General features: G+C 36.0%; 2 protein-coding genes across 4 annotated transcripts; both read left to right on the top strand.

Moving 5' to 3' along the window:
* Positions 1-497: 497 nt before the first annotated feature.
* Positions 498-7,514, top strand: LOC103703218 (receptor homology region, transmembrane domain- and RING domain-containing protein 1-like). Of its 2 annotated transcripts, none has more exons than XM_039130695.1 (4): positions 498-642; positions 2,725-2,949; positions 4,934-5,329; positions 7,077-7,514. In XM_039130695.1, the coding sequence occupies exons 1-4, from the start codon at positions 597-599 to the stop codon at positions 7,268-7,270; spliced, it is 861 nt and encodes a 286-aa protein (XP_038986623.1). In that variant the 5' UTR covers positions 498-596; the 3' UTR covers positions 7,271-7,514. The 2 variants fall into 2 exon arrangements, with proteins under 2 accessions (XP_038986623.1, XP_038986624.1); XM_039130696.1 differs by having other exon boundaries at positions 498-695.
* Positions 7,515-11,809: 4,295 nt separating this feature from the next.
* LOC103703261 (protein EI24 homolog) lies at positions 11,810-23,191 on the top strand. Of its 2 annotated transcripts, none has more exons than XM_039130693.1 (11): positions 11,810-12,028; positions 12,141-12,206; positions 14,376-14,526; positions 17,058-17,110; positions 18,099-18,233; positions 18,359-18,422; positions 18,619-18,704; positions 18,838-18,920; positions 19,343-19,419; positions 20,110-20,250; positions 22,875-23,191. In XM_039130693.1, exons 1-11 carry the CDS (start codon positions 11,928-11,930, stop codon positions 22,899-22,901), a joined length of 984 nt encoding a protein of 327 aa, XP_038986621.1. In that variant the 5' UTR covers positions 11,810-11,927; the 3' UTR covers positions 22,902-23,191. The 2 variants fall into 2 exon arrangements, with proteins under 2 accessions (XP_038986621.1, XP_038986622.1); XM_039130694.1 differs by having other exon boundaries at positions 11,814-12,028; positions 20,135-20,250.
* The last annotated feature ends 666 nt before the right edge of the window (positions 23,192-23,857 follow it).

Below are 23,857 nucleotides of genomic sequence, written 5' to 3'. Positions count from 1 at the left end.
AATTTTTCTAACACCATTAAACAAAACCATATTTATTTTAATTAAAAATAAATTAAAATTTATCTTCCATCGCAACCGCCTTATAAATATTTACTTATTAGATCAGAAAAGTTTGCGTCACCATTCCTGCTTTTTTCAACAGCATGGCGTGGATACATATGAAAAAAAAAAATAAAAAAAAATAACAAAATAAGTATTTTATAAAAAAATATACATACAAATATTAATTTGGGAAGGTATTAATGCAAAACTCGGTATTTAGAAGGTATTCCTTAAAAAATATCTTAGATATACTTGCAACCGTGCAACAGTTATACCTCATCACCTATATAAACTTTTATGCGATCTCATCATCGTATTGCATCCACGTGGTCTTTCCATCTGATGAACGGCAGATCTTGTTTTTGCATGGAAAATTTTATGAGCAGGTAGGGGCACGTTTGACAAGATATTTATTTCGTACATTAAAGTTGGCGGATACATGCGAACTCGCGAAAAGATCCGGGCTGGTCCTCTCGACTGGCTCGTTAACTCCACCTCTTAACGTACTCCGGCACCCTTCTTCTCCTCCGCCGTTCTCTCTTTGATGGCAGCCGATGTCTCCATTTCTTCCGTCTTCTTCGCTCTTTTCTCGACTCGGAGGTTGAATTAAATCCCTCTTTCTGAGATTTTTTCTCCCTCTGACTCTTATGAAGGTTAGGAAATATAAATGAAAGTGGAAAGATTTCTTTTAGGAAATATTAATTAAAGTGGGAGGATTTATTTTAGGAAATACAAATGAAGGTGGAAAGATTTCTTTTTCTGAACTTCCTTTTTAAAGTCTTCTCGTGTTTGTTTGTTGGATTTTGTTTCGGAGTTTGATTCATTGATAGTAATGCCAAAAATGATATAACGAACTGAGGTTGGATTTTATGAGTGCAGAAGAAGTCGAAGATTACTGGTTTCTTTTTTTTTTCTTATTGATTTAAATCGAATTTTTGGTTGGACTCTTGTTTGGAGGATGGCTTTTTTGAGTTGCATTGATAAAGTAAGGTCGGCGGCTTTTATGTGTGTTTATCTTTTTCTTCTGGTGGAATTGGCGGATGGGAGTGTGGTCTTGATTGGCAGGAACCTGTCGAAATCTTTTGATGACATCGAGGCTAAATTCGGTATGAGTTGAAGGGTTTTTTCCCCCCAATTATACTGAGAATATGGGCGATGAATCAAAAAATTTGTAGGGTTATCAATGCTTGGATGCTGCGTTCTTGATGTTCTTATTTGTTTGGTTAGGGTTTGAAGATTTGTAAAGACTCTTAACCAAACACCTTCTATGAATCAAAAAATGGCTTTCTTGTTTGGTTTTCAATGCTTCTTATGTATAGGGTAGTGGCAAACAACACTAAAGTGTTCTTCGTTTTCTAGGCTACTCCTCTATTCATATTTATTTATTTATTTATTTTCTTCATGTATCCTTTTCTTTTCTGGTCCATGGCGAGTGTTTTGTAGGAATGTAGCACAAAGATGCGGTTCAGTTAGGTGGAACTTTAGCATGGACAAATTTGTTTTCTTGGGCTAATCTTAAGTTTGTCCCGTCTATGGCACTATGAACAAATTGATAAGAGTGAAGGCAAAGTGCTGGAAGTCCTGAAATCTTCTTTATAAATCATATTTTGTTTCATTGATTTATATTATGATGCTGTGTCTTCTTTTCTCTTTTTAATTTCTATACACATGATGGGGATGCTTGAAGAACTGCTTAAATAGAATGGATAAAGACAGTAATGTAAAGTAGCTCTTTTGATAACTTCCTAATCTCTGTCAAAAGCAAATTCCCCAAAATAGCAAGAAGTTGTCACTAAACATGGCAACAATTCCTGTTATGTGCTAGCATGTAGCTACTATTGGACTGATGAGGATGAAACAAGTTAAATATGATATGTAATGATGCTTTATGACTTTAGATGTAATGAGTGTCCTTGCAACTTCGATCACAAGTTTTGATGTGCATTAACTGATCAATAAATGATATCAGAGAAGCAACTCAAATTTTAGCAGTAAACATGTTGTAAGGTTCCTTAAATATCTTGTTTTTGTGTGTGGATAGATTAGGATTTCAGGAACCGAGAGAAGCTGATAAGAAAACGTAGGACTGGACTGGTATCTGGTACAAACTTAAAGAACTTAAAGTAAATCATACTCCTGTGCCCTCCGCCCCCCAATGTTAGATTGTTGTTGCTTTTCATCAGACTCAAATTTTTATTTATGGGATGAAAATTACTTTATCAATTGTACCCTCTTCAATAAATCTATCTTGAGTCCAATGTACTCATGCTGACCTGTTCACTAGCATGAAAGATGGGTAGATCTGACGGGCATAGGCAATTCATTTGGAGCTTTTACAATCTACGCTGGGTAATAAGTAGGAATGGCCTTGCTGTTGAAATCGATTTCTTCCTTGATTTCTTTCTTTGTTTTGGATTATTTGCAATGCCCGATACATATTTTGCTTTGAATGTTGTTCGAAACTGCAGCTTGCTCCCCCCTTTTCTAATGCTTCAATAATATTTTATCTTACATTCTTTGTCTCAATGGTGACTGTTTTTATTATATCTTTTTTCTTACACGATTGTTTTCCTTATTCCAAAAAGAAATGCAGTGACTGCAATGATAGTATTTGTGTAATTCCATTTCATCGCCAGAATAAATAGTAAAGTTCTGACGATATATTAATTTTGTTTTTTCCAGCTCCAGTTGTAAGAAGATCTGGTGAAAGCGGGGTCATGTACCCAGCTGAGCCTCTTGATGCATGTACTCCATTGAATAATAAAGTGGTCAATGATTCAAGATCTTCATTTGCATTAATCATAAGAGGAGGATGTCATTTTGATGAAAAAGTTAGGAATGCACAGAATGCTGGATTTAAAGCTGCTATTATGTATGATAATGAAGATCATCCTCTAGTATTTGCAAGTAATGTTTTCGAATTTATAAACTTATATTTCATTTTGTGTAGCCTAAAATTAAAAATTCTCTCTGTTATTTCTTACTGTTATTTATAATGAACTCTTTTTACATGCAACTTTGAAAAGTCTAGCAGCATAGAAGAATTTTTAGTGCGTGTATCGTCAGTCATCACTTTAGACATGAATAGTTACATCATTACATTATATAAAATATTATTGATTTGCTATTTCTTCTGAAGTTGATATTGGTTCCTTTTCACAATTTTATATGTTATATTTGACAACCAGCTTGTCCAACTATGTTTATGGAATTCTATGTTAGGTAAACCATTTTGTGTTTGTATGTTATTTCTAGTCGTTGTTACATCAATACATGGACTATGGAGGTATCCTCATTGGCATTGCTGAGTAAATAGCAGGGTTGGTGTCAGGTTGAGAGTTTGTTTGGAAAACATTCCCAAACTTTGATGGATCATACCTTGGTACGTAAGGCTGGATGCACGTATGCAGAATAAAGCTTATCGTTAAGGTTCTATTCTTCATTAGCGCTATTATAATGAAATGGAACCCATTAGCATGAGCTCAAAGAAGGTTTTAGAGCAGATTCAGATGCCAGAGTGAGGAGGTGACACTTCAAAAATTTGGGAAGATGTAATGCATGTGGTGCATCTGTATAAATAATTCTAGATGCAAATGTTAAATTTTGGATTATTAGGTAGTTGCATTTTAGATGATGTATGATTCTATTTATCTGAAAATAATGGAACTTAACTCTTGTTCACCCAAAAAAATGTGTAACTATTAATTTTTTTTTGGCCTATGATTTTGCAAACATGGGCAGTGAGTCACTTGGGAACAGTGATATGGTTGTTAGACATGACATATCCTCAGGATTCAGATACCACTCCAGCAAAAATATTTTATTTTATTTTTGGGAGGGACTGGCTTCTATTAATATGTATACAAATGAAGAGTGGCTGATTAGATCTCTCCTTCTTCCTTATGATTTAAAATATTTCTTCATGTTGCAAGGAGGCCATCTAGCTATCCCAGCAAACAATAAGGACGACCATTTCATCTGTTATTTTCCTTGCCAGTTAGAGCAAGGAGTTTGTTTGCTTCTTTGCTCGGTCCAATCTTTCTTTTGCTTACTTTCCTGTGTCCCAGGTCATGTTTGGAGCAAGTGGAGTGGCAAACAAGGTGGGTGGGATCAAATACAATGGAGAGGAGCAAAACAATAATCAGTGTGAATTTATTGTGGACAAACACAAGATGCTTTTGATAAGTTCTTTTTTTGATTATCTAGTTATTTCTTGAGGTTAGATGTAGATTACGGTAAGTTTATGGACATAGCACATGCTACAATCTTGTGTACAAGTAATAAAAGTTGGAAAATTTTGGAGGGCAAATGGATTAGAGTTTGAGAACTTCTGGCAGAAATAATTTGTACTATGTTGACCAAATAACACAGGGGACAGAAATGTGACATGATACTTGCCAATGGGAGGAGATCAATCTACAATAGAAGAAAGGAGTATACGCCCATTTATGAAGCTCAGGTTTTGAAGCAAGTAAGAAGATAATTCTTGCTTTGACAAAAGGAAATCAATTTGAATTTATAGCAGGATGGTCCTGAATGGAGGTTATATTAAGATAAGCAGCAAGCTTCAACCATCTATAGGGGTTTGACATCTCACTTATATATATTTATGTGATTTTCATTTTATATGCCCACTGATACCATTATTCTAACTCACACAAGCTCCTATGTAGTGCATAAAAAACAAAAAAATCAGAAAGCATGGACTCTCAAGTCGGAATTTCTCAGTCGATAACTATTCACACTTTCACAGTTAATTATTGACTTTTCTCTTGAGTTTCCTTTTGTGAAGGCGATCAATTATACCTCTATATAACTGCATTTATCGTAAATCTGTGTCATTTCATATAAAATATCCTATCGTCAGTACCTGACTATGAAATTATTGCAGTCGGAGGAAGCCCAGATGGCATCACTATACCGGCTGTCTTTGTATCTAAAGCATCTGGTGAGGCACTTAGAAAGTATGCAGGTCTTACAGACATGGAGTTGTGGATCTTACCAAGAACTAAGAACTTAGAATGGTTTATTATGGCCATCTCTTTCATATCTTTACTTGCGACGGTAATTGGGCTAGCTGTATGTCTTTTTGTGCATAGACAGCATGGTAGACATGAACGGTCTAGAGCTTCTGAAATCCATGGGATGAGCAGTCGACTAGTGGAAGCAATGCCAAGCCTCATATTCATATCAGCGTCAGAAGATAATTGCACTTCACAAACATGTGCTATTTGCCTAGAGGACTACAAAGTGGGGGAGAAGCTTCGTAGGCTGCCATGTCATCACAGTAAGCCACTTCATCATATCATAATCACCATCACCTTTACTGTTTCTTATTCTCTAGTAGATGGTGAACCTGCTTTTCTCAGGTTATTTTGGAGAGTTGAATAAAGATTTTTTTCAAGCATATCCAGCTATCATAATATTATTACATATTTCCTTCTGTCTTAAGTTTTTATTACTTGCTAGTTTTGCACCCATGCTAAACGAGACAATGCAAAATTCTACATTGTAAGCTGAACATCTTAACATTTATTTTGGTGGTTATCATGAAACTTCAGAACTAATGCTATGAGATTTAAGTCAAAGATCTTAGCGGTTGGAAAGATGTGGTTCTTATAGAATATGTGCACTCCGCCAACTTGCACACTTAGTTGGAACTTCATGCTAAGATTGTAAATGATGGGGGTCATTCTCTGAGAAACTAGACGATAAGAGTTAGAAGAAATGAAAATTTAGAAGTGATCCATACTGAATTAGAAAAGTATATGTTAGATTTTCATCAGGAGAGAATATTTGGTTGGCAAGGGAGGAGGAAGGATACATTTTGTTGCCAAGAACATGTATAAATGAGCTGCTACAAGTGATAACACTAGTTGTGGCGAGATTGAAAATCCAGCCAAGATGTGCATAGGACAAGAATCCTCATCAGCCAGAACATATGTGCTTGTCGCATGTTATTGATATTCAAGAAGATGTATTACAGTTTTGAAAATGATTTAATGTTTACAAATGTGATCCAAACGAGGTTAAAGTGCTAATTGAAACTATGAATTATGCCTTCTGAAGATATGTATCTAAAGGTTGGTAGAGCTAAAACGAAATACATATTATAGTTTCAATGAGACTGAAAATGAGGCATCAAATAGAATGACAAAATGGATGACTAAGACCTAAACCGATGGATTGTTATTTTGAAATTTGGATCAGTTATACAGAAGAATGGGCGAGTGACAGGACATACGTAATGTAGTTAGAGTGAACGAAATCAAGGAGTGCTTTCAAGGTGTTATAAAGCAATTTATATTTAGGACTTAACTGGAATTGCTTATTAAGATGTCAGCAACATACACAATTTTGTTTTGTTTCAAAATTTTAAGCATTAAGTACAAAAGATGTCATAGTTGGGATGATTATGCTGAGGTGGATGTTTACTAAAATGCAGGACATGGTGAGGAGTGAGGACTGAATAGATTAAATGAAACATAAGTTTCATCAATCATGGATGAACTGATGCAAAAACATTGAAATTTCACAAGCATGTGTGATGGTGATCTTAGGAGCTTCTGATGAGGAGAGGGGATTATATCTGTATTAAATGGTTTTTAGAAAAAGGACGGGGAGATTTAAGACTAATTTGGATGAAAATTGTGATTTTGGATTCGTAAAAGTTGGTGGTAATGAAGGATGTAGCCCATAATAGGAAGCAAGTACCAGAAAATATTTCATCAATGTTGATGCCACGGTGGGGAAAAAGATTATTGGTTGTGGACTTCATGGTTTGCAGATCAGTGCAAGTTCAAACCACAGCCTAGTGCACTTGTACTTAATTTCACGGACAGTGATATAACTTTGGATGTTTGAGGATATTTTGCTTTTCATGATTTTCTAAGATACCCTTCTGAACCGAAAATATGCACCTCGATGGATTTTTTTTATTTGTTTTCATTTTTCTTTTTGTCCCATCTGAGCATCTATGATTTTATTTAATTCATGTTGCATTCGCTTACATTCTGCATCGTATTATTTTGCAGAGTTTCATGCTGTCTGCGTTGATTCTTGGCTCACTGCATGGAGATCTTTTTGTCCTATGTGCAAGCAAGATTGTAATTCGAGCACAATATATATTCCAGCTTCTGAGTCTACTCCATTACTTTCTTCCATCTCCTCATTTCCCTCTTCCTCTGCTAGATCTTTAGCAGCATCTCCCCCTACCCACAGGATTTGACATACTATATTGTTGCCGATCAGTTTGAGCTATAGGTACTGATGTTGAAGTAGGTGAATGATGTTTCAGCAAAAGAAAAAAAAAAGAGTTGGTGAATGATGCCTAAAACTCATTTATAGTTAGTTATCTGTGGTGGAGCTCAGGCCCTGAGAGCAAATCTTTGTCACGAAGGATTTGGTATTTAACCAAGTGAATACTTTATAAGTTCTTGCAGATATTATGCCAGTGACTATATTTCTTGCCATTGCCACTCGACCATTGTTTTTGTTTCAGTCTGATTTATTTGGTAGAATTCCAAGTCATTTTCATAGAAGCTTCTTGATTATTCTTTTTCAGGCATTCTTGCCGAAATATATTCATGTTTCTTTTTCTTATTCAGAAGTGTTATGATTTCTTTTCATGCAGCGATTTCCGATGCATATATGTTTGTTTCTGCAATCTGGTTATTCCCACCGCCTGAACTAAAAGCCAAAGCTAATTCATACAGAATCTATAGGACCTTGAGTCCTAAACTTCTGGGCAACAGTAAGTGGAAGTGGTCAAGAACTTAGGGCTCGTTTGGTTCGCGGGAAAAGAAGGGGGAAAAGTGTGGTCAACGGGAAAGTAATGAGATGCCTCTTGTTTGGTTGGAGTTTTCAAAGGAGAGAGAAGGGAAAGTTGTATTCCCATGGGAATGTGATTCCCACATTTCATGGGAAAGTCTTTCCCATGAGAAACATGGGAAAGTTACTTTCCCATGAGGCGGGAATCACTCCATTTTTATTTTTTCCCAAAAAGTCCCTTCAGCATTAAAGAAGCATTAAAGAGGCATTAAAAACTTAATTTTTATTAAGGGTATAATAGGAATTATATATAACTTTCCTATGAAAGTGGATAGCCAACCAAACATAAGCACTTTGGAAATTTGTCACTTTCCCATGGTCAACCAAACATGCCAAAAGTACTTTCCTAGGCATCCTCTGCTCATCTCATTTAGATCTGGATTTCCTCAATGTTCACAACGGCCAGGAGCCCCAATATATATAAAAGTACTTAAACTATTCCGGTTGTTAGATGGGCGTCTAAGAATAATAGATAACGTTGTAGTTTGCCTCACGTGTATACATCCAGTAATTTAGATCTGGTCCTCGGACTACTCCAACTAATACTTTGTCTGCATCCATAGTCCAGGGAATAATTTCTGATGGAGAGAAATTATTTCTTATGTTTGCATGATGTGTGCAACCAATCACAGCCAACCATTTTTATAAAGTGCATCACTATAGAAACGAGCAGTTGTGATGGACGGCATACACAGCCATATGGTACGAAGGCCTTTAAAAAGTTTGCAGGCTACGCAGGCTGAAATTACTCTATTTTGTGGAAAAATATATTCAAAAATTTGGATTTTTCAGCTTAGTTTAGCCTATGAATAGTTCGAGGTGTAAATGTTGGTATTGTCTGGGTTGGCTCAAATGCAATGGGGATGGAGCCATGGGTTATAGTTTGAGGATTCCTTGTTTGTTGGGGTTTTTGTAGATTTCTTTCTTCATGCATTATGATATAAATGGACACTTTCTGTAATTATATGATTTTATCTTTGATATTTTAGTTAAAAAAGAAAAATTTTGTAAATCTAAAATGGCTTTTCAACGAATGCTAAAAGTACTTTTCTAAAGAAGATTTATTTTGGAGCTTCTTTCAATTAGACGTTTTCAGATTTCTGGCAAACTAAAATAGTTTTAGAGGGTCAGAAAGTACTTTCTGGACCATGAAAACCTCTTCCAAATGGGGTACGCAACAAAGTTATGCCTTTGCGACCAAGTTCAGTTGATGAATTGGAGGCATGTGCTGTCAAGAAACGTGCTTGTAAACGAAGTTGTTTCTCGTGTTAGTGATTACAAAACCATTTATTTTGCCAAATTTTTCTAAATGTGTGGGTGTTTTGGGGTTTTATTTGGCAAAGAAAAGGATTAAATCTGGGTCCCATGGGCCGGTAGGGGTCTTCCATGACCTGGTCTCGCTCGTCTGCATCACTCGGGGAGTTTTTAGATAAAGACACACAGATGGCCAGAGATGGAATGGCTTTGAGTCCAAGTGTGACGACCCTCCCTAGTATCTCCTGTCCTCCTTAACATCATTGGAGGATCTCCATTATCTAAATGAATCGGGAGTGATATATCACCAAACCCAAGCCACACGACGCAGATGCTTCCCTTCGAATTCCCAGCCCTGAACCATGTAGCATTTTGTCCTTGATGTTTTTATTTTATATATCGCTGTACCATTCATGAGAGCGAGAGAGAGAGAGAGAGGGAGGGAGTGAGAGAGAACCAAGATAAACCTCAAGGTCCAAGGAACTAAGAACAAGAAAGGTGGTGATCAGAGAGATGGAATGTAGGTGGAGAGATGACATGATATTGGGTCGGCTCAGCCAGCTTCAACTCAAGGAGGATCTTGCATCTCTTGTTCTTCGGGAGGCCGAGCCGAACCAATATCACTTCTTCTCTTAGCCGCCATGGCCTTTTGTGGATCAACTCACCAAATCGTCCTCGTTGCATCCTCTCAGTGTTTGGAATTGTCATTGCTCCGAGACCTGCTTTGTACTCCTCTATCTCGATCACATGCATGGTATGTTTTGTACGAAAGCTTTTTGTTTCTTCCAGGATCTTTACTTGATTTTACTGTATATGATTCTTTATTCTTTTATACATTGCATGATAAGAATTTTCATCAAAAAATCTTCATAAGAATCGACCTTTAAAGGGAACTCCTAATGGGATATATATTATAGCAATTGCTTGTTTGATTTCTTTTTTTCCCCTCCTTTTTGTTCCTTTATTTTGTGTTGTTTAGGCAATTCCACCAAGTCAACTACTCTCGAAACGGGTCACAAAAGTACTTCATGGGATGTTAAAAGAAAGAAACATTTGAAGAGTAACAATCTCACATATGAGAGATATTGCAGGATGGATCAAGGTAAGCTATGTGCAGTCATATTTGTCACTCTAGTTGTTTTACTTATGAGAATCATGATAGATTCAAACCTGAAACCAACCGGAGAGAGTTGTCTATGGATATGGAGAAACAAGGATTGAGCTATGGTGGAGATGAGATGAGCTTGTCTTCCCTTGAAGTCCAAAGTCCATGTAAACTACTTTATTTCAGTCTTCAGTGACAGTCTTGACCACAGGCAGGCAGATAAACTTGCGGAGAGGACTGCCAAAGGATTGAAAGAGTTGATAAGGACTCGATCAAAGCCAGCCTGATTTTATAAAATGATGTAAGCGATAACCAGCATGAACTCAATCCAAAAAATGGTCGACAGTTCGAAATCTAGTTCCTCAGATCCGAAATCTTTTAGAATCCAAGTCAATCACAATCTCTAAGAGTTATAGAATGTCAACACCAAGCCATTCCCCATCTTTCTAAGAAACAAGAAGGAGAGCCAGGCCTGTCTGTCCCTCCTCTGTTCCTCTGCCATTGCTTCTTCTCAGAGTTGTCTGTTTCTGTACTAGGTCGCGTAGTTCCTCTTTTGAATTACTTATTTTGTAATTTCTTGCATGGTTCTCTAATTTTAAACCTTTTATTTTCTCTGAATTTTTTCCCTCATGCATGCTTTACTCGGTTCGAGAATTACATTGATCAGAATCTGCCAGTGCTTCGTTTTGTTTGGGATTAGTTTCATGGGAAGGAAATGCAGAATATAATTATACATCTAGGTGGTAGTCTTTTGAAAGAAATCTAGACTACAGTTTATGACACAAATCTCTGAAACTTCACAAAAACAACTCAATTACCTGTTCTTAAAGCACCCACTCGTCTTCCTCGGCATTGGGGTTGACTCACTCGTCTTATAAAAGTTATGTTTTTAATAAAATAGTTTAGACTAATAAGGCCAATCAAGTAGATATATAGATATCATAGTGGTGATTGATAATTACGTTGCTTCGAACAATACATGCCTTTTAGGTTGACAAGGACTAGGGCCAGTTTTTGATGCCCATAAGTATTTAGAATCTATAGGTTGATGAGGATTTTGCGAAAAAATAATTTATTTTATAAGTACAACTTTTTGGCAAGTAAAGTTAGCAACATTGTAAGTTTGTTACATGGTTAGTAAGCCTATAAGTGGATTGTTGATGTAAAGTATCTCTTTTCATTGACGATAAGGATAGAACTTGTATTGATAATAAGTAACATGAAAATATGAAACCCAAAATATCTAAACCTCCATTATATCTCGGCAATTATATGGATTAGCGAGGTAGAGAATGATCAATCTTCTTTCATAACATTGGCCATCAAATCAAGCTATGCACATATCTCAAAGCACATTGTTCTTCCTGCGAAAGATACAATCTTTGTCTTTGAGAGAGACGGTCGTGTCCTCCGTGTCTGACTTGGTCCGATCAAGCCCGGTTCAATTTGAGGTGGGTCAGGCCGGCTCTGAACCGGCTCCTCCCGTGCAAGAAAAACCCATCGTCAGCAAAGGCTTAACCTCCATATTTGACCAAAAAAAAGAGGCTTAACCTCCATTACTAATCCTTTAATTAAAGAAGGATTCCATTAACAGTCGCCCTCTTCCCCTTTTCTCCTAAGCGATAGAGGCCAAGCCCGGAGCCGAAAGCGTCCCGCTCTCTCGCTCGATCGCCGGCAGTCTTCCGGTCGCCGTCCGATGGATGCTTTCGCGTCCCAGGCGAAGCAGGCGGGCAGCCTCTGGCTGGCCGGATTCAGAGAAGCGTGCTCTCTCCATCGCGTCCTCATCTTCTGCTTTAGGTTCTTGATTTCTTCCAGTTTTTCTCCAAACATTCTTTCTGTACCTTCGATTTCTACATCTCCAATGCTTAATTTCGATTAAATGTCTGTTTCTTTGATCTTCTTGGTTCAGGTCGAAGATGCTGTCGATCAGAACTGGCCAGTGCTTCCTCTTGAACGGATTCATTTTCTTGGGAAGGTACCGGACTATGGTTTTGAAACTTTTCCTAGGTTTAATCTCTTCGCATATTCGTTTAATTCTTGGCTTGGTTGATATGTGATCCTAAATGGATGGTGTTCAAATGTTAGATAGACGGGTGGGTGGGAATTAAGGTGTCATTTGGAATTGTTTGTGAAATAAAAAGAAAAAAAATCTGTTTTTGGTTGCTGTTTTTTTTTTGGTGGTTTTTCTCATGCAATAGTCTGAGAAAGCTGGTGATGTTATATAAGGGTTTCTTGTTTTAGATTTTGGCTGAAATATTATGTTTCTTTTCCATCGTTACTCTTTCCTCTGGTTTCACCTTGAGTTTGTTTCCAAGTAAGAATTTTGACTAGTTTAGCGAGCTCATATAATATACCCATTTGTAGAGACTAGCTGTGCGACAATGTCTTGATGATGTCTTAAACAGTTAGTTGAAATGTCGGGTTGTTGTGGCAAGTAAGGCAAATGGAGGATGGAGGGAAGAAAGAGCAACCTTTTGTTGTAGCTATCTTGCGTATGCTGTTTTATTGATAGTATGATCTTGTGCACATATTTATGCTGATTCTATGAATATGGTGATTAAAGTTGCACTCGGTAAAGTATATAACATGTCAGAAAGGTGGCTATGAAAAATAGTTTATAATTTAAGGTCTGATTTTCTTGTTTGCACGTTCATGAATGTTATTCTCCTTCCTTTTCTTTGTTTGGGATTATAGACTCCAGTTAAGCATCCATGCTAGCTATAATGCTTTTGGGGATTTGAAGATTTCCCTTGTGAACCTGACTAAAGATAACTTGTTTGAACAGTAGTATATGGGTTTTCTAAGGGTTAGTAGGATTTGTTAGGTTGTTTATATTATTACGATTGTGTTTTTCATATATTGGGGTCTAGATTTGTTTTACTTTTTTATATAATCGTGATTGTGCTTTCATATATTGGGGCCTACATTTGTGTTAGGGTTTCATTGCTTTCTTCTTCATGCGAGTTCTATGTCTGGACAGTGGTGAGCCTACAAACTACAAAGATTGAGAAATTTGTTAACTTTCATTAAATCATACAAAATTGAAGTTTTTAATATCTTTTCCCCACAAGTTCTCTAGCAATTGAGGGGTCAATCTAGCATCCCAGTTGTTAAAATATAAAAATTTAGAAAAAATGAGAGATGTAGAAGAAGAGGTACATAGGAATTAGATTGACCATAACCTCCCAACCAATTACATCAATCCAACATTTTTTTCAAAATAAAACATAAAACTTAATATCCTTACTTGATAGCTTCATAAAACATTCTGTTATAGTAATACATCCAAGTTTATCATCCTTTTGATTCCCTAATTGATAGCTTCATAAAGCATTTTGATATAATGATATATACAAGTTCAGCATCCTTTTCATGCCTTCTAAATCTTTCCAACTAGCCTTACTGGCATGATGTGGTCATGCACTCACAGGTATGTTGTGGCCATATATTTACAAATTATGTCATGCATTTTCGACAGAAAAATTGTTATATATACTGTCATGCTCTAATATTAAATGTATGATGCATTCAATCTATGTCGTCTGATGCTTTACACTATATGCTCGTTTACGTTGGGACATTCATAGATTACCTCTTTTGCTGTATTGGCTAAAAGTTTGACGTTATGCCTCCAGTGTTCTCAGCCTGCTTGGGACCAGTATTTTTGTGCGGTGGCTTTTTTGTCGTTATCAAAATAATTTGTTCAGATTTTTCTGTAATATTTGTCTAAAATTTTGTATTAATTCCCTTTATTTCCTTATACTTTGTTATGGCCTACAAGCTACATTAGTCTGCAAGCATCTTAAAGGTGGTTATTTGTTTATATTTATTAAAGAAAAATTAATGGACATGAAAATTGATATCAAGATTTCTTTTCTCAGTACTGGTCAATTCTTTCTTTCAATAAACTTCTTTTATGGTTGTGGAACGAAGTGTATTTGTCTGTATTTGTCTCAGGTGTTAACTTTTGCAATGTTATGCATAATTTTATTTGCAGTTGGTTGCAATCGATCTTGTATTTTTTGTAGCTAATGCTTAACAAATTATAATCATGCAGGAGCTTGAACAGATAGCTCTACGGTTAATTGTTTTCAAGTTTTATATTTGATAATTTATTTACTGATAACTTCTTTTCTCGGTGCAGTTTATTTACACTAAAGTCTGCAGTCATCCCGACACTGCTGTGGATATTACCTGATCAATGTGAAAAATTAGGTCCACAGCATCTTTGCAACCACAAAGAAGCTTTAGCACTTTATTCCTTCTTACGTTTCATCCTTATTCAGATTTTCTATGTACGTGCTGCTTATGATATGTTAAATCTTAGTATTTTTTATTACTTGCTTTTTTCTTTTGGGGCTGTAAATCAAATATGTTATATAATATGTTGGCAAATTAATTGTATCATGTATAGTCCATTTGAAACACTTCCAGAAGGGTGAAGAGTGAAGGTGCTAGAGCGCTTAAATAGCTTAAATCAGGAGCAATTGCTGTAACAAATTCAACTACTAATGAAAGCAGGTTTTGGGGCTTTTAAACAAGTTGGGAATGGGAATATTTAGGAAGAATTGCATACGCAATAATATTACAAACTGACATATTCCCTTTTGTGTGGTTGCTGGTTTTGTTGTAAATAAAGTTGGTGGTTGAATCTTAAAAAAAGCATGTGCATTAACATAGAAAATGACAAAGCAATAGAGAATGTTACTTCAATCAAATCAAGGTTGAATTTGGTAGCTTATAATGGCTATAAAGGTTCTTGATTGAAGAATGTATTAAAAATGTTAAGAGGCAAGTCTGGGTGAACAAGATTTTGATGTCAAAGTGACACAACCAGTAGAATTTCCTTGCTGCCTATGGATATTTTCCTACCTTGAGCTATTGGAGATTTTCCAAAGACCTTAGAACCAAGGTACACCGTCCTGGTATTGGGCCCCATACCGGTGCCACTTTGTCACTGTGTTGATACGCCCTGATATGAGGGGCGGTTCAGCATACGGAATGTCGGTATGCCCTCCGTACCGTACCGGTATGGTGCGGTTCCGTACCATTATGTTCAGTACGGTATGACATACCATGCTTAGAACTTTGCTTACCATGTTAGAAGAGAAGTGCAGATGATCCCATCCCTCCCTCTTTCTCTATCTCTATAATATCTATATATTTCGTGATAAACATGAGGTAAGCCCAAGCCACATTGTCTGAAATTTTTTATTATATGACTTGTGGACGAAAGTAGGTGTCTTGAATTTTTTACATCTTACTTCAATAAATTCACGTGCTATAGAGATTTATCTTTTCAATGAATCCACTATAGTTTTTAAAAAGTGATTTCTGAAACATCATTTCAATAAAAAGGTTCTTGCCATGATATTTGTCATGTCCTTCACTCTTTAGGAATCAAGGTGGTTGATGTTGAGGTAAGGGATTTTTTTCATCAGGAAAGAAAGCATGTTGTTACGCTGCTTTACTTCCAATGAAAATATTGTTAGCAAATAATCTTCCCATTAAACCATATTCTGAAGATTTAGTGTGTGAAACAGGTTATCTTGTTTTTGAAAATTCTTTTTCAGAATGTGTACAAAAAGAGTTTGCCGCACAACATGTGTTTTCCTTTCGGTGAAATTTCTTCGTAACTATAGTATTTCAAACCCAATAACAATAAGAATGTTCTTGAATGCATGCTTTGAGATTCCTAATTAGCAGATCAAATGGAAGTGATTCTCCCGCTTCAAGAGAGATATACCTCATTGTTAAACCTAGTAAATTTATTGATAAATCAAAATTATTCGAATTGTTGTAAATGAATATTATTTAAATTGTTGCTCTTTAACAAGATATCGAAACAACCTTCACTAACACAGCTTGAACTGTTGATTCGGCTTAGATATTGAATTGTTGTTCTTCCTGGACCTCTAAAGTATCTGATCAACTAGATTTCATCTTCCAGTTCTCCTTATTTTGCTCTTGAATAGCATAATTATGATGTATCTAGGTGAGTACGTGCTCCTAGTTTTTCGTTGCTTCTCAAAGAGGCTGCCATACCATGCACTTTCAAAGAATTAGTACTCATTAAGAACAACTGTATATTCTCTTCAACAGTTATATCTATCTAATCCTTAGATATTGCATCCAATAATCTAAAGCACAGCTGTTGTAAGTGGGTGTCCAAATAATTGCAAAACACTTAAGAAAACAATATGCATGCCTCTAATCTTCTCTTGGTGTGCTCAAGGCTGTAATCTTGGTAAAACATCTTAAGTTGGTTAGAGGAACTTCACCAAAATATTTTTTATTTTTAATTACCTAAAATAATCATGTATCTTGCAGATATCATTAGTTGTTTTTGTGGAAATTTTGGGGATACCTCATATTAGAAAAATTTAGCTTTTAAAGTTGAAGCTGTTCTTGCTCTCACTCAACTCTGTTGAACATTTGTAACCAACTATACACATCTCTGTGCATAACGAATCTGAATTCTTCTTCTAGAGAAGGAACCATACAATCTCACAATGATATAAGAAATAAGAAGCAAACCAAAGTTCATACTCGCAGATCAGGTGTATAATCATCATTAGACTTCGACCTGCCTAAGATTAGTTTCTTATTTGTTGATAGTTTGCCTGTGACCATATTCCTTATAATACATAGAAATTTGATAAAATTTGTTCATAGTATATTTATGTATCATCCTTCCATATCATTGCTATCCTTAGTTGTTTCTCTTTTCTTAATGTTTTCTCTCTTTTCATATAAATGGCTTTAAAGTTTGCTTACTGTTATCTTATGCATTGACTTTGTCTATTACATATTATTGATGTTGCAGATTTTCTGGTTCTATCCTCTGTATGTTTTCAGCTTCATATTGAGCACCCTGTGGTAGGTATCATGCTGTTTACTTAAGCTTTCACTCACACACACACACACACACACATCCTTAGTACTGCCATTTTTTTTCATTTTCTTGTGTAAATGAGGTAATTATTGTCATAGTAGGTGTCTTTTAGGTGGAGGGGATCTGGCAAGTTGCTGGTAGAAGAGTCCTCTATGAAACTAGAACAAGAATAAGAAAGAATGTGTAATAGAGCTATGAAGGAAAAAATCAAGTTCAAATAAAATTTTGAGTAAGCTATAAACCTATGACATCATGAAGAACACAATCATGCGACCAAGCTGGGTTATTGAGGGATAAAGTTTTGGAAGTGAAACTAGATGTTTGGATGCGCAAGCAGTATTGCAGGAGGTAGGACGGTATATTGACACTGACTCAGTGTTTTAGGAAGGAGAGGATTTGAGAAGATAACAATTGAAGTGAAGATGGGATAAACATGCTTACTGTGATGAAGTAGGACCTTGCAAAGAAATGAATGATGGAATAAGTATATTTCAATCCCACTAGGAGTGAATGAAATAAGGCCATTTGTTTGTAATATTATTGTCTCTCACAAAGTCTTCTTCCTCATGCAACACTCATGATTGTCAATACTTTATACCAATTTATTATTATTAATTTGTTCATTATTTAGCCATTATTTATTTATTTTTTGGTGGGTTGGGGGCACAACCCTCCCCAATACTCCTAAATTCCTCAACATTGCTGATGTTGAGATAGATCACCAACTTCTAGTATACAATCACTAAGAAAGTAGTTGGCACCTTCTCATGACCGTTATTTAATTGTGCAATAGATTTGAAATTAGTTATGATGAAATTTTGTTTCTCTGATGCTCGCCCAGGTATAAAGATTTTATGTTATTTTCTCCAAAATATGAACTTGCATCAGATTGCATGTATTGAGTTGGCTCATCACTATTCCTCCTTCTCCTTTGTTTAAATATATCCTCCATTACTGCTGGCCCTAAACCAGGTACAATGACATTGCCAAGTATGCTTTTGATGTTCTGAGAAAACAAGGACCTTCCAAGGCACAAACACCTAACAGAAAAGATTCACCAGACTCCCAGAGTCTCAGACAAGTGGGAAGGCCAAGTGGATTTGAGCGGTAATCTTGCTAGCATAGCTTTCCTGGTTCTACTATTCCAGTAGTTTCTGCAATTTCATCAAAATATGCACGATGTTTTTCACAGTATACTCAAAGGTCTCTTTCATGTTTTAATGATCCAATAGGGTCTTTCTGGGAATTGGCGAGCAGGTTTATTCAATCCTTTTGCTGAACATCTTCTTCATAGAGGTGCAGTGGTGCGCTGGTTTCTGCTTAATGCCTTACATGTTTTTTTATGTGATCATGTGCTGCTTTTCCACTTATTATTCATCTTGGAAGCAAAATTTTGTATATTAACATGGCCAAGGTCTACCCCAGCTTTTCCATATTGTTCATATTATATCAAGTATATTTATGAGAAAACTCTTTATGTTCTACGATGCAGGTTTTTGCTGCAGGTTTTATACCCTATATTGGCAAGGCAATCAATTTTCTGCTTCTTTCCTTGATATATGCCTACTACTGTTTTGAGTATGCATCCAGTTTCTAGAAAACTTTTGTACAAATACTGTTGTTTTGAGTATGCATCACAGCTTATGTGTTCTTGTATGAGTATGTAAAAATAGTGAGAGGACATCAATTCATTTGCTATAAACATGTTCAGGTACAAATGGAATTTTTCTGAAGTGAGTTTGAATGAAAGGCTTGAGTTCTTCGAATCAAACTGGGCATTTTTTGCAGGATTTGGTATGATTTTTGTCACTCAAGTTGGTTACTTTATGGATAATCTATTGTATACTACGAATGCCTTGTATATTAATGAACATTAGAAAACAAATAAATGCTTATGTGCATGTATTTGATGACGCTACTGTACAAGTATTTGCTCATGTTGCTTTTGCTATGAGATGCTTTGTTATTATTCTTTAACAATGAGAGTGTGCACTTCAATGACATTCATTTTATGTATCTTACAAATGCAATCCTCAAAGAATGATTTTACTAGCACTTATAATATACTTTTTTTGTTAATAAAACTTATGCTCTTTCTCCATATCATCAAACTTGATTCAATCATTCTTCGTTATCTTATTTCAGCTTTCTAGGTTTCTCATTTATATACTATTTCTGGATTCAACATGTTAAAAGTTTTCATTTTGAATTTTCAGGAAGTCCATGTGTTCTTCCAATTCTCTTTTTCTCCACACTTGTTAGCTATGGAATTATGGCTATACTTTATCCACTGGTATGCCCTAAAACTTTTTAATTTTCTTGCCTTAGAGTTTAGGATAGATTTTTCAAGGTGTTTCCTGTTCATGCATATCTGTATGTTCACCACACAGCTTTCTTTTTCATGCACCCTTGGGATACTATTTAGCATTATGTTTTTCTGACAGAGTATTGCTTAATATAGACAAGACAGGCCAGTAAGTTCTAATCTGATTTGAGCTAGTCCTTGATCAAGTCCTATCTCATGAGGAGCTTTGGGAGGTAGTCTTACTTGTGACCTTGTAAAGTCATCAGAAACACTGTCCAGTTAGCTAGTCGTACAATTGTGGACATCAATGAAACCAGCCTGGTCATTGAGTAGCATTAGTAATTTAGGACAAAGATTCAACAATCTCAGAAAAAAAAAAGAAAATAAGTGTCATTAATAGTCAGTTAAAGTCGACAAATTAGATGGTCTTTTTTTTTGATAAGGGTGTCATACTGTCATGGTTATGTTTGATGCATGGCTGGTGCAGTTCCTTGTTCTCGATTTCATTGTGATTGTTTGGATACTTATCCTTTGTAAATAAGCCCAGTCGTGGTGGATGGGCCAGTTAAAAGTAGTGTCTAGATCCACAACTTTGGTTGCATTGTTGGCTTACAGGATTATCTGTTTGTTGCATAATCCTGCATCTTAATATTTTCTTTGCCATCATGTCTCAAACAGCCATTTGAGCAAAACAGTACTCCAGTTTGTTTTGACAGCAGCAGGCACTCAAGTAGAGCAAGTTATTTATTCTCTAACAAGTTCGTGGGGAGGAGGTGGACCAAGAAAGCTTCGAATATTTTATGCTGCAGACAAAATATCGTAAGTTATCATGATCAAATTATTTTTTGCTTATTTTCAACCAATAGGTTGTTTGGATGGTTTGTTGGCAGAATTAAGTTAATCTTAAGATTCTTAGGCATCATACGTTGTTTTTTTCATGCTTCACCACCTGAACATCATGCACTATTTTTTCTTGTCTAGAAATGACAAGATAACAACAGTCTAATTTCTTGCATTTGTTTAGGTCTTTGTTTGACTTATAGTCTTATAGTTGACTCTTACAAGTCAATTTAAAACAGTTTTATCAGGACAAAAATGCTTGCTGTTAGAAATGTTAAACAGTAGGTACAACTAATCCTACTCGCGAGCTTCTTAATATATAGTCTATTATGAAATGCTTGTGAGAAATGTCCTTATCCTGTGAGGTTTCTCCAACAATTTCAATACCTATTTTAGTTTTCTTCACCAAAGATAACTTTGGATTGTAGTTGGATCTTAATTATGTTTTTGCATCTCCTTTTTCTTCTTTCATTCCTTCATTCCTTTGTTTTTCTTCTCCCTCCCTTCCTTTCTTTCTTTACTTTCTCTCTTCTTCTTCCTTTCCTTTTCTTCTTGTTTCCTTCATTTTTTTTCCTTTTCTTCTTCCTTCCTTCCTTGCTTCCTTTGTTTTTTTCCTTCCTTTATTTTCTTTTCTTCTTCTTTCATTCATTTCTTTCTTTTCTTTTCTTCTTCTTTCCTTCATTTCTTTCTTTTCTTTTTCTTCTTCTTTCCCTTGGATGGGTACTTCATACATGGAATAAAATGGCATAATATTATTCAAAAAAGGCTGCATATCAATTATTAATTATACACTGAATCAATGCGTGCTACACTCTTTCAAAAGTATTTGTAGCAGTAGAAACAGCTTCCAGCATGACATTTTCATTGAACTCTTAATGCCAAATATACATCAGTTGTTCTCTATTTACTCTGTATCTGTCCTTGCCCCTCTGTCAACACCTATAAGGTCTTAATAACATTTAGACACAAACGAATTTATATAATTTATTTTCTTATATGGAGAAGGCATATTATTGATTATGCACCACTTCACTGTCAAGGGAGGAGTCCATTATTGAATAGCCTTGGGAGAAAATGGACCTGAAGAATAACTCTTACTAGCAATTTTATATAACTGGTCATAAAGCAAGACACAAAATTCAGGTGTAATAAGGAAAAATGTCATGTAAGAACTTCAAATTCGAGAAAAAAATGCTCCATCCACACACATAGACCTCCATTTAACTGCTTCATGCTGAAAAAAGAGCAAGGACAAAATCATGGAGAGTTGTTCAAATATGTTGATGATCGATCGAAGATAGCAGTTTAGCTCTGCCTCAGAGCAACGAAATGTAGTTGATGGACTTACTTCAAATTGATCATTTGATTTACAAAAAACAATGAGCAACTATTGACTTTGCTATTATATACTGCCGACTTCGAAAGAAATAGGGGATGCGGCCGTGGCCTCCGCTGCCGCCGCCGCCCCCCCCCCCCCCCCCCCCCCGCGCGCGCGGCCCTCTGTTCTCCCTCCCTCCACCGCTCTCTCTCTCTTTCTCTTCTCCTTCTCCGGCTCCAGCTGGTTTTCTCTCTCGGTACGGGCCTGACACGTGCCGTACCGACTCGTGCCGCCGGACAACCGGTACGGTGTCTGGTACCGGCACAATAGATCTTGTGTTGTACCAAAGTGTATGTTATCACTGTTACATGTACGATATTATGTAATCTATAAACTCATGTCAAATATTTGAAATGAACATAGCATATTCTTAGCTTAAGAGGGGAAAAGGGAACTTAGCTGCTCAATATGAGGTATGGAATGCTGGATGTTAGCTAGAAGTACAAACAACTCGTAGGTATTACCAAGTGGAGGTCTTGTCCGGTACCATATATGTCATGTAAGCTAAAAGTTCAATCTGTAACATATTTAAGATAGAACCAAAGCGTACATGCATTGTTTTGGGTTGGGCAGACGAAATAACCAAAATGTTGTGGGTGGAACTGGAACATTTAACTCCAACCAAATTACTAATCTCTGGGATCTATTCAGAACCGATCAGGAACCCAATGAAAATACGTTGGTTAAATACTGGTGGTTTCTTTTTTTTTGTGCTTGCCAACAAACTATTAGCATTTTCTTGCTACATAAAATTCAAATATTATGAGGTAGACGAGTGTGGTTATCATTTACGCAGTATCATGCAGAATGGTATGCGCTCAAGAAGCAGCTACTGCAAACTATAATGACAATAACAACACTAAATCTTTTTGCTATTTCAAGCGTGCCAACATAGAAATTTAACTTAAGGCATTAATCTTAAATGGAGTATTCCAAAAAAATGAAATCTGTCAGCTGCAACCTTCAAATCCACCTTACCTTCAAAAAAATGAAATCTTACTACTTGTCCTTTGGTTTTAAATGTTCTCGAGGAGCAGTTCACAAATTTGATGTAAATATCACAACTTGCAAGTGCATTGTGCTAATGCAATGTCATGAACTTCCTTTGTTTCATTACTAACCTCAATCTCTCAGTTCCAAATTTTGGGCTCTCTTCATTTTAGCATTATGGGCCCCATTAATGTTTCGCAAAATGGCATAATCTGACATCGTTTCTTTGCTACAGGATGCTGGTGTTGCAACTATTCCCTGAGGTACAAAAAGGACATTGACTATTTACAAAATCCACAAGAAGTTGCATACAGTCGCATTTTTCTTTTTTCTTTGCAAAATTTGATGATCGGCGTGGGACTCAGAAACATGTTGCTTGTGGAAGTGCTATGGTTTCACCTCCCTGTACAGGAATTGGAATAGGATGCTGGTTGATGCTGTTGAGCTCCAATTGGAAACCAGTGCAATTGTAGATAGATAAAAAAACTTACTGCAGTTTGTTAACATTTATTTGATCAATGGATGAAAGAAACATCATTCACCACTATCCTATACTCTTGCGTATGCTAGAACTTTGTTCCATTTTGAATTATTTAATCTTTTTAAAGCCTTCTTGTTGATTTTGTGACTCGAGCTTAGGCTTTTTTTTCAGTGTGTTTATGGTTCAAAGATAATTTTGAAGGGCTGACATGGCGCACTTTGGCAATTGGCAGTAACGCTGTACAGAGTCATCACCTGAGCTTGTACTTCGCACCATATAGCTAATAACCAGCCTCCAAACTATTTTATCCAAAATATAATTTTGACAAATGGAAATGTTTCACGCTGCTTCTCAAATTGCTTTAAAAAACATAGGGAGAGAGAAGATAATGTAAAAATGACATCAAAATTTTTCATGAGGGAAGGATGAAGGTGGAAGGCCCCACGCTTACTAAATGATGTACGTCGCTGCCCTTCAGCAACTTGTGATCTCTGTACATCATTTCCTCAAATAAGGTATAGGCAGGCTCTTACCCCTTCTTTATATATATATATTTTTAAAAAAAATCTCTTTATCTTTATTGTGAAACATCTTTCCTCTATTACTACTCTTGGTATTACTGCTCCTGGTCCACCTCCACATAGTTCGGATGAACCACTTGGTTTCAAACATATATAAAAAGAAAAAAAATCTTAGTAGAGAAGGTATTTTGAAATCAAAGTGTAAATAATTGAGAG

Source organism: Phoenix dactylifera, chromosome 10 (genome assembly GCF_009389715.1).
Source record: "Phoenix dactylifera cultivar Barhee BC4 chromosome 10, palm_55x_up_171113_PBpolish2nd_filt_p, whole genome shotgun sequence".
Lineage (NCBI taxonomy): Eukaryota > Viridiplantae > Streptophyta > Magnoliopsida > Arecales > Arecaceae > Phoenix > Phoenix dactylifera.
This window is presented reverse-complemented; position numbering and strand designations above follow the sequence as displayed.